The sequence below is a fragment of the Mustelus asterias genome, chromosome 15, assembly GCF_964213995.1.
Source record: "Mustelus asterias chromosome 15, sMusAst1.hap1.1, whole genome shotgun sequence".
In the NCBI taxonomy this organism is placed as follows: Eukaryota; Metazoa; Chordata; class Chondrichthyes; order Carcharhiniformes; family Triakidae; genus Mustelus; species Mustelus asterias.
The window spans coordinates 102,165,570-102,179,418 of NC_135815.1; the positions used below are offsets into that span (position 1 = coordinate 102,165,570).

The 13,849-nt window shown below is 43.9% G+C and overlaps 1 protein-coding gene across 10 annotated transcripts in view; it reads left to right on the plus strand.

Moving 5' to 3' along the window:
* wdpcp (WD repeat containing planar cell polarity effector) overlaps positions 1-13,849 on the plus strand; it is a 142,667-nt gene that overhangs the window by 46,773 nt on the left and 82,045 nt on the right. For all 10 annotated transcript variants that reach the window (XM_078230436.1, XM_078230443.1, XM_078230442.1 and 7 more), the window contains 2 exons: positions 1,595-1,786; positions 9,157-9,766. In XM_078230436.1, the coding sequence (XP_078086562.1) occupies positions 1,595-1,786; positions 9,157-9,766 (802 nt within the window). The remainder of the gene's footprint in view (positions 1-1,594; positions 1,787-9,156; positions 9,767-13,849) is intronic.

Sequence of the window (13,849 nt, forward strand, 5' to 3'; positions counted from 1 at the left end):
AAGGTCAAGTTTGTGGCAAGGACTGAAGAAAACAGCTTTGGCCTTCCCAATATAATTAGAGAGAATTCCTGCTTGGCCAATGCTAGGTGTTGGATGAACAATGTGACAAATCTGTGGCTGTCCAAGGGTGGGGAGAGGTTTTTTTAAATCCTTCCTGGGATGTAAGCATTTCCAGCAAGGCCAACATTTATTATCCATCTCTAATTGCCCTGAGCAGGTTGTGGTGAACTGCCTTCTGGAACTGCTGAAGAAGGCAGCTTAGTACCACCTTCGCAAGGACAATGTGGGATGGGTAATAAACATCCCATGAATGAATAATAAAAAGGTATAGAAATTACTTATTTGTTCATAGTATGTATTAAAATCCAGTTTTGTACTCCAGCTCTTTAGGAATTTGAATAAAGATTAAAACTGAGTATTTTAGTAAGCTTGTTAAAAGCTTTGCAAGACTACTCTGTCAAAGTTGTCTTGATATAATTACTTTTTTACACTTTTAATAATTAAATCTGCATTTTTTTAACAAGAGAACGTCAATGTATTATTGGACTTGACTAATTGGTAATGTGTGGAGATGCAATCATGTTAATCCCCCCTCTGATAGGTGAAAAGCTCATTGAACATTTATTGTGTCGAGAAAATTCAAGCAATTGGGATAAAATCTGTGTAAGAAATGAACAGTGGAATGGTTTAGATAACTAACACAGTATGATGAGTTGAAAGCTTTGAAAATTCTGGGTAGGTGGACAGCATCAAAAGTTTTACTATGATTTGTAGCACCTTTTTGATGTTCATTCAAGGTGCCTGAGAGCAATAATATTATGACTGCAAATAGAGAAGACCTCTGTTTAACTGCATAAATGCAGCAAAGGATTTTCAGCGTTAACCCTGTTATAATGGCCTGAGACAAGTGGTGAGATCACAATTTGGATGAGCGTGATTATTTGCTAACTACAATACATAAATGGAACGGGTTCTTAACACCGTGTGCACTCTGGCATTATCGCATTACTGGGATCCTTTGTTGCTTCCCAGACAGGAATATAAAAGCAATCTATCCCATAGTGAAACTGGCTCCAGAAGCATTTCCCTGATAAGGGGAACCCCTGCCCTTCATGAGTGCCTGGTCCAGTGGGCTTAGCTGTATGGCTAATCCTCAGAAAATGGTTTGATTATTGCTGACCAGAAATAGCAAAATGGTATTTTTTTTCTTGCTATCAAACTCTATTAATTCCTTAGGTAGGTTACAGGACAATTTCTCAAATGACATGTAGATGATACAATGTATTTTAATAGTGTTGTGCTGGCAACCTTTTTGCAGGGGGACTGGAGAGAAACTGAAAATTATAATTGTAAATGTACCACTAATTCTGTCACTATACTGCAACACCAGAATATTTGCCAACTCAGTATAGTTATCTTAACAATGCAGATTTCGGGTTAGTTTTATACATCAAAAATCACCTTTTTCTGGGGTAGATAATTTTAAGTAAAAGATGATCAAATTGAAACAGTGAGAACAGTAATAATGTTATAATGCACAGTGTTTCAGTATTAATCCAGGCAATTTTAACATTCTGATTCTGTTTCTTTGTAGATTTCTTACATTGATTTACCAGGACCTACAGGACGGAGAGTAGAGCGCCATTTGGCCATTAACTATGTGCAGGATCTGGTGATATGCTGGTGGAAAATAGCTAATGGAGATGCCTGGCCTTGGTCTCCAATATCCAGCGAAAGTGACCGAGCTAATGTGGTGATGTTAAGCTGCACAAATAGCAGACTTGAGGTAAAATAATTTATAAACTACAATTTGGTGGCATGGTGGCACAGTGGTTAGCGCTGCTGCCTCACAGCACCAGGGACCTGGGTTCAATTCTGGCCTTGGGTGACTGTGTGGCATTTGCACATTCTCTCCGTGTCTACGTGGGTTTCCTCCGGGTGCTTCTGGTTTCCTCCCACACTCCAAAGATGTGTAGGTTAGCTGGATTGGCCATGGTGAATATATGGGGTCATGATGTGGAGATGCCGGCGTTGGACTGGGGTAAACACAGTAAGAGTTTCTTTAACCTGGTGTTGTTAAAACTCTTACTGTATATATGGGGTTACAGGGGTAGGGCAAGGAAGAGGGCCTGTCAAACAGTCGATGCAGACTCTATGAGACAAATGGCTGCCTTCTCCACTGGAGGGATTCTATGATTATAGTGAAATGAACAAATTTATATTACACAGTTTTCTTTTTTTATCCAAAATCTATTGTACTATTTTTTATGGATCATATTTTGGAAATATTTTATCCCCTACTTTGGCTGCCTGACAGAAGCCTCTGTAATTGAGGGTCAGATGCACATTCTGTTTCCGGCTGTTGCATTGCCCAAACGACAAGCCCTTTTGGGATCCTGCAACTAGCCAGGGGTTATTTACCCAATTGACATGGGCATCATTGGGAACTGAACCAGGCAGAGTCTGCTTCCATTCCCAACTCGTGGCTTTACAATTATTTAATTCTGTTTTATATTATGCTCGGAATCAGTGGGAGATAAAGTTTTGTCCATAGCCCAGATGTGATGTTAAAATTTTATGACAAGGTTTTTTTTACCTATATGAAATAGACTTTCTGTTCATGTCTAATTAAGGTGATGATTGTGTGTGCCGCAGTGTGAAATCAAACCAGCTACTTTGGTCAACACCCCCTGAAATAAATCAATTCTCAATTTTTCTTCAGCAAGCCAAAGACTTCAATCATAGCAATCTGACTTGCATGTTTTCTTTGTTGCGTTTTCAATCTGCAAGTTAAGCCAATTTTCTACTCAGAATGTATCGTTTGAACCTATTATTTGCCCTGCTATGTGATTTTCATGGGCCACCTTGTACTGCCTATGCAAAGGATGTGTAAAATTGAAACACATTTACTGTTTCATAAATGATGCTCTTTGATTGTAAGTTTTTCAGAAAAACATTAATGGAAATTGCTCCATTGCAGGAAGATACTTAATCACATTATGCCTTCTTTGAATGAATATGATTCTGAAACTGTGACAACCCATAGCTCTACTCCTAATATAGACTAAATAACTTTTAAATAGTTTTGCTCTGGCCTTTTTTGAAGGTGCACACTTTCATCACACCTTCAACCAGCACTTGCTTTGCTATATGCACTTTGTTTTACCCCAGTTGTTTTCATTCTTATCTGCTCAATAATGGTCATTGATTCCTTTCCCATTCCCTTTTTTAAGAGAAAGAGGGATGGAATTATACTTATCAGTAAATTGGAGCTTAAAGGTAAATGGATTAATCAATACCTGTTTACTCGGGACTTTTATGTAGCTATTTTTACATTTTAAGTCACTCCTTGATAAACAGTTCCAGGACAAAAATTGGCTTTAAAAAGCTGAAATTACAATGACTGGATAGTCATTTCAGATTCTGCTGTTTCTCAACTGCTGAAGATTAAGTCGTGCTTGGGGATTGTTAATAGCTAATGTTTTTTTATAGAAAGTTAATTAGTAAAGCGGTCAAAAGATCTAAGAGGGCCAATATCTGTGTTTAATATTGGTGTCGATTTTCAGGTCTGTATCTGTGCACAGCAGCATCTGGTACTGCCTGATTTGTAAAAAATGAGTGTTGTCCCCACAGGAACCTCGTGTTAACCTAATTTTAATACTTTCAGTAAAAGTTTTAGTTTTAAGGACTGTTGACAGAGGATGAAGGGAGCATCTAAAAGGATGCAGCTACATAATAGTAAGTGGCCACACGAGGCACATACTGGCTGGAATTTTACACTCCCATTCATGTTGGGCGTGTTCGGTGATGGGGGAGGAAAACATTGTGAGAAATACCAAGCTGCATTTTAAAGTGGCATAAACGCATGACGTGATTGTCCTCCTCGCCCCAGCAGTGACGGGGCATATTTCCTGACGGTGAATATCCGGAACCACATTTGAATACATTACCATGTAATTATCAGGCCCGTAGGCCAGAATCATCATCATCCCCCTCTCCACCGGTCTCCAAAGGCAGGCACCTGGTGAGCAGACTTCCAACAGGAACATGGGTGAGTGCAGCACTCAGGGGTAGAGGATCATGCCCAGTGGGAATTCAGGAACACCCCTCCCTCCCCTTTCTTGGTACTGCCTGGGCAGAGCCTGAGAGTGCCTGGGTAGTGCTGGCAGGGCAGACAAATCAACGACAGTCTCAATAGCGATACGTCTTGGGAACTGATCCTTGAAGTTTCTTTCCTAAAGCCCTGGGAGAAAACCGCCATTGCCATTGGCTTCAACGCCGCTTTTCCTACCCTCCAGATCAGCTTTTGCTGATTTCCGGGAAAAACCCATCATTATTTTTTTTCTTTGAAAAGGCTATAATTTCAAATCAGATTTGAGTCTTTTTGAAGGCCTTTTGTAACTGTCGATATACAGTGACCAGTACAATAAATGTAGCATGAATTAGAATCTTGGGTACTGGTAATGGATCACAAATTCATACTTCATATTATCTCCCATTGCTCCCCATTTCCCCTCCCCTCCATGCCCTGTTCGTTTTTCTTTTCTTCCCCCTTACACCCTTTCTAACCATCTTTCACTTTCCTCTCCGTTTCTCCCTCTTCCTCACACATCTTGCTACCATTTTCCACCCACATGGTCCCAGTTATCTTATAGCTTTCTAATCTGCTTTACATAAATATTGGACTGCAATACCACAGCAGAAACACTAGTTCAATTCAAAGTTTAAATCACTGCACCACACGCATTACTGAATATATGGGAACATTTCTAATCCTGCTTGCCTGACACAAATACTACAGAGCACTTTCCACTCAGTTTGTGTAATGTTCCCACCAGCTGCTGCTTTAATCGGACTGTTTTTAGCTGCTTGATGCACTGGCTGGAGACGGGCGAAGATCTCATGAATACAGGAAAAAATGGGTAGCATGATGCAATAAAACCCTGATATCATTGTCCAATTCTCACCCTGTCAGTAACACCTAGAATCATAGAATCATAGAAACCCTACAGTGCAGAAAGAGGCCATCTGGCCCATCGCGTCTGCACCAACCACAATCCCACCCAGGCCCTACCCCCATATCCCTACATATTTACCCACTAACCCCTCTAACCTACGCATCTCAGGACACTAAAGGGCAATTTTAGCATGGCCCATCAACCTAACCCGCACATCTTTGGACTGTGGGAGGAAACCGGAGCACCCAGAGGAAACCCACGCAGACACGAGGAGAATGTGCAAACTCCACACAGACAGTGACCCAAGTCGGGAATTGAACCCAGATCCCTGGAGCTGTGAAGCAGCAGTGCTAACCACTGTACTACCGTGCCGCCCTAGTGGGACTGGTCTCTGTTTGGATTGCTTGGAGGATTCCTAGCTCTCTGATCACTTCTTTCTGGCATATTTTGCCTTGCTGTCCCCTCAGTGAATGTTACCCACTTAACATGGGTGCCAGTTTAATTTGGATGGAGAACAATTGTCTTGCTAGATGCAGTAGCCTCAGAATCCAGCACCTGTTGCATCTGGTAAAGGCCGGTGGGTGAGGGGTGGTGCTTAGTAGGCTTTCCCTAGCACCCTGGCTATTACAGTGCTTTTCTAGATGTATCTGAAGAGTCATCCAATGAGAGGCTGTATTTCTCTCGCAAAATGTTGCAGACATTTATGGCCTTCTGGAGTTGAAAATTGATCTGCTCAATTACATGAAGGCCCATGGCAGAAACTTGCATAGATGGGATCAGGATATTAAATTTGATGATTAGCCACGATGAAGCAAGATGAATGACAGAGCAGGCTTGAAGGGCCGAACAGCCCACTCCTGCTTCGATTTTTTATGTTTCTAACCCTGAGAAGACACCATTCTTGAATTGAGGGTCAGCTGACGACAATGGCTTCCTGAACCAGGGCCAGCTGCATGCTCCTCTAAGGATGCCTTACTTTGCCAGGGACTCTCAAAGTCACCACAGCACTTCTTTGCCACTGGCTCCATCTAGTCTGCTACAGGGGAATAGTAAGAAGTTTAACAACACCAGGTTAAAGTCCAACAGGTTTATTTGGTAGCAAAAGCCACACAAGCTTTCGGAGCTCCAAGCCCCTTCTTCAGGTGAGTGGGAATTCTGTTCACAAACAGGGCATATAAAGACACAGACTCAATTTACATGAATAATGGTTGGAATGCGAATACTTACAGCTAATCAAGTCTTTAAGAAACAAAACAACGTGAGTGGAGAGAGCATCAAGACAGGCTAAAAAGATGTGTATTGTCTCCAGCCAAGACAGCCAGTGAAACTCTGCAGGTCCAGGCAACTGTGGGGATTACAAATAGTGTGACATGAACCCAATATCCCGGTTGAGGCCGTCCTCGTGTGTGCGGAACTTGGCTATCAGTTTCTGCTCAACGACTCTGCGCTGTCGTGTGTCGTGAAGGCCGCCTTGGAGAACGCTTACCCGAATATCAGAGGCCGAATGCCCGTGACCGCTGAAGTGCTCCCCAACAGGAAGAGAACAGTCTTGCCTGGTGATTGTCGAGCGGTGTTCATTCATCCGTTGTCGCAGCGTCTGCATGGTTTCCCCAATGTACCATGCCTTGGGAGGGGAATAGCCCAGTATAGTGCACAACTATATTAACTAGGTTATCCAATGGTCTGTTGCCAGGGCTGATCTAGATATCAAATTCCCCATTGGCCACATAGTCATCGGGAGAGCCTGGGAATTTATATCAGTGACTGTCTTCCCTTGTGTCCAAGAGAAGTTGGAAGTATGTTTTAGGATTTTTTTTTTTAAATGATGCTGTTTTGAATGGGAGTAGGTTGTGTGATCTGAATGAATAGAGGGATTTGGTGGTTTGGCCTCTAGTGCACATGTATACTGGGAGATCAGTTGACATGTGCCCCCTCCCCCACCCCCTCAATCGCCAGGCGCCTGATGGCCGGCCCCCTCCCCCTCCAAGTCACTCACCATCTTGATTTGGAAATATATCACCGTCCCTTTACTGTCGCTAGGTTTAAATCCTCAAATTCATCCGCATTGCGGGTGTTTCTGCATCTCGGACTGCAGTTCAAGAAGCTCACCTCTACCTTCTCAAGAGCAACTAGGGCGGGACAATAAATGCTGGTCTAGCCATTAGGCACCATATTCAGTCCCACATTAACCATGTATGTGCCAGGTGCTTATACTATGGGTGTGAGGAAATTTGGAGAGATGTGCAGCAGGTTGGCTCCCTGATGTGTTCCTGCCTTTTTTTTCCAGAGGTGGACTAGTAGGTTCAAAAATCATTACATTAAATATGTCATGACTGCCATATTTGGGTTACTTCTGAATGCAATCAGATCTGCACGGACCAAGCAAATCGAGAGGGAGGGAGAAAGTGAAACTTTAATTTCAGCCGTAGCTGGGGGAGTAATCACCCTGTTAACTTCTTCACCAGGAAGAGATTTCATTCCCAAACTGCACAGACAGTGGATGTTGCTCACATTTGTAGCATGATTGACCCAGTGATATGCCATCTGTTTCAGTGGCTGCCTCGTCCCAGTTTCGGCTGGTGCTTTAAATAAGTATAGTGTGCCATGACAAAGTTAATGAATCTGGTGGAGAAAGGCTTCCTCTAAGGGCCAGGTTGCTTGTCTGATGCTTCCTTTTTATAGCGTTCAACATTTGAGGGACAAAACAAGCATTCATTTTAGCACGAAGCTTTCTAACTTAAACATAAGATGTAACTAAGTAATAACAACAAGGCCTTTCAAATCATGAGATTTCCTGCAGCGAAGAAAAGCTCACAGTTCTGTATATAGCCCATTCCATGACCAGCCTGAGTCTCACAACTCTCCTCCAACCTCTGCATGTCTCCAAGTCTGCTCAGAAGCTGCAGGAATTTTTCCTCATGCATGTTGAGAGATCTGAAGCAACTATCCCTCCACCAATGGTGGGACATGTGCATGCCTTTCCTTTGCAAAGAACACAAAGATTTAGCATGCCATAAAATATTTTATAACATCGTTCACCAAGATGTCTGCAGATATTCCCGTGTAAGCGTACCATCAGCTGTAGGCAATTCAGTTGTCTCTTCACTTGCACTTAAATCATGTAGAAAATGTGATCGTGGAATGGTGTCGGGGAAATGTACATAATGAGAGGGGTGGGTGGTGGGGTCTTGTGTGCCTACTGTGTGCCATTCATTTTTCCTTTTACGCTAAATGGCCCTGGACGGCACAGTAGCACTGCTGCTTCACAGCGCCAGGGACCCGGGTTCCATTCCCACCTTGGATCACTGTCTGTGTGGAGTCTACACGTTCTCCCCGTGTCTGCATGGGTTTCCTCCAGGTGCTCCGGTTTCCTCCCACATTCTGAAAGATGTGCTAGTTAGGTACATTGACCTGAACAGGTGCCGGAGTGTGGCGCCTAGGGGAATTTCACAGTAACTTCATTGCAGTGTTAATGTAAGCCTTACTTGTGACTAATAAATAAATTTTAAACTTTGGATGGTGTGGAGATGAGTCATGCTTTCAGCAGCATTCAATGTTTCTGACACGGAATAGCTCTTTTATGGCTGTGTAGAATTAGTGGCAATGTTAGTGCCACCACCCTCCAGACAGCCCAGTAAATGACAGAACCATTTTCTTCTTGCTATTATCTCTGTCCGCATTACCTCCATCAGAGCTTCTGAGAATCTTTAAACTTTGCAGATCTCAACTCAAGCATTCCCCATCCTCCCACCCCAGCTCTCCAGTGACATTTTTATGATTACTTTTCAATTCTCGAGCACGGCTCCCACATCTGATCATGCAGCTGTTTCAACCTGTGAACCACTGCTTCTGCTGCTGCAAATCTTTCCCTCCAGCAGTGGAAACCCAGTCAGGAGCAGGATTCTCACTGAAAATCTTCCTATTACATTACAGCCTTCTTGAAAATATGGCTGGGTACCAACAGGATCAGTGACTGGTTGGAAATTCTGTCCCTCGACTTTCCTGATGGTATCAGGAAAACCCAGCTATTGGTATCTGAGCACTTTTAAATATTTTACCAACACAAGTGCTATACAGTATTTTCCTGTGAGTTGTCTTCTGATTCTGAATGTATAAGTAGGAACAATATAGCAGCTGTTCAGTGTTATATTCACTATTCACTTTATTTAATTTGTACACTGTTTCTTTTCCTTTTCAGATTTTAAGCTTCATTCGCACAGAAGGTGATCCACTTGATGCTGGTTTCAGTATTAATCAGCCTTATCAGGTCCATACAGTGGAATGCTTTATTGCCCCAGACAAAGAGCCAATGGCAGATAGCTGCATCTATGAGTGTGCTCGGAATAAATTGCAACGTGTGGCAGTCATTAGCATCCCATTGCGGTCCAAAGCCACTTGCTGCAGCAGAAATATTATAGAAGACAAACTTGTGTTAGGTTGTGAGGATTCTTCACTGATTTTATACGATGCCCATCGCAAAGTAACTTTACTAGCACAAGCTGATCTGATGCCTTCTTTGATAGCCTGGCATCCTGATGGTGCATTAATTATGGTGAGCAGCTGTCAAGGTGAAGTTCAATGTTACGACATGGCGTTGTTGCCAATGAAGATGCAGCTGTTAGCGGAGGACATAAAACCTGTGACCAAGCTTCAACTCAACCAACATTTTGCTATAACGAGCAGGTTGGCTCAGATGCAGTGGACAGTTCCCCGGGGAATTCCTCCGAGCAAAGACAACCTCAATGTGCACGATCTCATGTTTCTGAGATTTGAAAAAGGGCCTGTTGGAGTACTTTGTTTGAAACTAGGTAAGCTCTCCGCCTCTTAGTATATTTGTTCTGTCCTTTGTATTCTTTGCTAAAAAAACAGTGTAAATAGTTTAAATTCCTCAGTTTATAAATGTGTTTGATTAAAAGTCATATCTCTGATCCTCAACTAACTGGCATGTCCAGCTTTGCATTGTGAAGTATATATGCACACAACGAGCTGTGTTTCACAGTCAGTGGCCAAGTAGCGACACTCACTGCTGACCTCGTAAAAGCTGTTCACAAAGATCTCATGATGCCTGGTGTGGATTTCCTCTCTCCTGCTATCAGCTTGAATCTGGCACCAAGTCACCAGGTATCGGCAGCAGTGGTGTTAGTCAGCAGGATAAGCAGCCAATCAAATTGTTATTTTATTTCATGGGATGTGGGTATCACTGGCTCGGCAAGCATTAACTGTCCATCCCTATTGGCCCTTGAGAAGGTGGTGGTGAGCTGCCTTCTTGAACCATTGCTGTCAGTGTGGTGTAGATACACCCAGAGTTCTGTTCGGAGGGCATTCCAAGATTGTGACCCAGCGACAGAGAAGGAACAGCGATATAGTTCCAAGTCTGAATGGTCAGTGGAGGGAAGGTCATTGATGAAGCAGCTAAAGATGGTTGAGCCTAGGACACTAACCTGAGGAACCCCTGCAGTGATGGCCTGGAACTGAGATGATTCACCTCCAGTGACCATAACCATCTTCCTTTATGCTCTGTATAACTACCTGGTGGAGAGTATTCCCCTGGATTCACGTTGACTCAGTTTTGCTAGAGTTCCTTGGTGCCACACTCAGTCAAATGCAGCCTTGATATCAAAGGCAGTCATTCTCCCCTTCCCCTTGAATTCAGCTCAAGTCCATGTTTGAAACAAGGCTGTTATGAGGTAAGGAGCTCCGAGGCCCTGGTAGAACCAAACTGAGGTCAGTATGTAAGTGATTGCAGAGTAAATGCCATTTGGTAGCAAATTATTGTGCCTGCCACACAGTCTGTTTTAACTTCTTGTTAGTACAAGAATATTTATTTAAACACACAATCAATAATCACCCACGCAACCAACAATAAGTTATCTTACAGAAATACGAAAGTTCAAGTCCAATACTAGACCTTGACTTAACTTTGTGTGACTGGCGAGTACCCAAGCAGATATTGGCCTTTATCTGTGCGCTGGTCTCGGTCGTCCTCTGCGTAGTCTGGTCCTTTGGTCTGGTCTGACACTCTGGCTCTGGTCTTCCTTCCTTCTCGGGTGTGGTGGCTTTCCTCGTGCTTGTTGTTGCTGGCGACGGTCACCATTGTTGTTGCTCGTTCATGGGGTCAGAGAGAGAGAGAGAGAGAGCGTCTTCTGTTGTGCAGCAGCTTTTATCCCTCCTTGGTTTCGTGTCCTTTTGGGCGGTCTCCTGATTCTTGTCAATCAATCGATCAGGGCTCGATCAACCTGATCGATAAGAGTCCAATTGGTTGCTACCACACTAATCTTTGGGTGTGTACCCAACGACCATGCCTGTAGGTGCTGGAGGCACATAGGTCACACACCTCCCTCCCAAATAAGGGGTTAAGGCTCCCCTTTGGTAAACAAATCTGTTTGACCAGAGAGTGGGATGGCCTATTTCCTGAGTATTCAGTCGTCTGAGCTACATCCTGTTTATCTCTGTCTTTTAGGCTACAGCCTGCTGTTTCAGTTCTTGCCCAATTATCCCAGTGTGCTCTGTAAATTGGCATTTTAGGTGGCCCATTTGGCCACAGTCCCCCCTTTGATCCTGAACACGAAGCGTGATGGATCACAAACTCAGGACCAGTATCTGTCAGGAATTCCCCAGTCACTCAACAGTCAAGCAAGGCCCAGACATTGGCATGCACAGTAATAATACATCCCAACAACATATTCACCTTCCAGAAGCGGACAGTAACACTCTCTACAAGTACAAACAGCCACATGTTCTAAACACCATTATTACAATTAGCGCACCCGAAACGATCGGAGCTCTGAACTGCGCATGCGCAGTTAGAAATAAATTTGACAAATCGCGCCCGTGTCAGATCGCGCAGCCCGGTAGCGAAAAGCGGGAGCAATGGCCCCCAAAGACATCACTGTCCCCCTTATCCACCCCCACCCGCTACCTAGACTGATCGCGTCGCCCCCCCCCCCCTGCAGCAGAACCCTGTCCCCCCAACCAGTGAGCAATCGGGCCTCACTCACCCCCCCCCCCCCCCCCCAAACCGATCTGAGTCAGAGAGCCGTTGGAAGCTCTGAACTCATCTCTTCAGCAGCTGGAGCACCCGAACCAAAATTTTATTCAGCATGTTCATTTCGACACGGTTCCGGATTGGCGAATGCGGTGGTAAAGGGGAAAATGCTGATAAAGTTGGGCGGGCAGTTCATTAATTCAATTTAAATGCATGCAAATGCATTTAAATCACCGCTGCGCCCGTTTTGGGTGTGAATCGGATCGCGGCCATTCCCGGGTCTCGGTAAAGTGGCCATCTGCGCAGACTCGGGCGCGGATCGCATCAATGGCCTCACACCCGACTTTACCACGTTTTCGTGCCCGAAAATTGGCGCGACGCAATGGTAAAATCGGGCCCCGTGTCTTGTCGTTGTGTCAAACCATAAATAGCCGGGATATGAAAAGTTCATCTTGCTTGGAGCGTCCTGAATGCTTATCCTGATGATGAGTCCGATGAAGTAGATCGTAGGTTGCATCTTTGTCATCGTCCGTCGTTGTTCTGAGGAGATCAATGTAATTTCTGTTGTTATCGCATCCAATATTTGATGTATAAACATATATTTAAACTGTCCATCCCCTCCCGTTTTTTTTCTGAAGCTGCATTATATTCAGATAATCCGCTGGCAGAAGATTTGACTCCCAAGTGGCAACATTCTGTTCAAAGAACCATGCCAGCTGATGAAAGTATAATAAATGACATTTGATTTTTAAAAATCAGTATACAGTTTTCAAGAAATGAGTTTTAAAACAAAAGACCATCAGTTTGCTTTCAAAGAGTCTTGCAATAAGTTACATGAAGAGGCTGCTGTGTGGGGAGATTTTTCATTACTTTTCAGTGGCAAGGAAAATGACTCAAAAGTAACTAGGTACATTGCTGGCAATATTCAACTTGCGGTCTCAATCCCGTGTCAGACATTCCATGCCAATTTTCCAAGTGAAGACATTTAAATTCATTAAAAGCCACACGGCTTTTTTTTAATGAAATGTTCAATCCTCATAACCGAGTCAACAATGGGATAACAAGATTAATCCTGGTGAAAATGGTTTTCTAGTATTTTAACATAACAGGCAAATCAAATTTAATCAGATATTGCTTTCTGCGGTTCCAAGAGCCATTTTAGGAACAAGGTGGGAGGTTGATCCTGAATCTGGCAGAAATAGAAACATAGAAGAAACATAGAAAAACTACAGCACAAAACAGGCCCTTCGGCCCCACAAGTTGTGCCGAACATATCCCTACCTTTTAGGCCTACCTATAACCCTCCATCCTATTAAGTCCCATGTACTCATCCAGGAGTCTCTTAAAAGACCCTATTGAGTTTGCCTCCACCACCACTGACGGCAGCCGATTTCCACTCGCCCACCACCCTGTGTGTGAAAAACTTCCCCCTAACATTTCCCCTGTACCTACCCCCCAGCACCTTAAACCTGTGTCCTCTCGTAGCAGCCATTTCCACCCTGGGAAAAAGCCTCTGAGTCCACCCGATCTATGCCTCTCAACATCTTATACACCTCTATTAGGTCTCCTCTCATCCTACGTCTCTCCAAGGAGAAAAGACTGAGCACCCTCAGCCTATCCTCATAAGGCATGCCGCTCAATCCAGGCAACATCCTTGTAAATCTTCTCTGCACCCTTTCAATCTTTTACACATCCTTCCTGTAATGAGGCGACGAGGGTCTTATATAGCTGCATCATTATCCCCGGACTCCTAAACTCAATCCCTCGATTGATAAAGGCCAGCACACCATACGCCTTCTTAACCACCTCCTCCACCTGCGGGGCCGATTTTAGAGTCCTATGGACCCGGACCCCAAGGTCCTTCTGATCCTCTACAGTACTAAGAGTCTTTCCCTTTATATTGTAC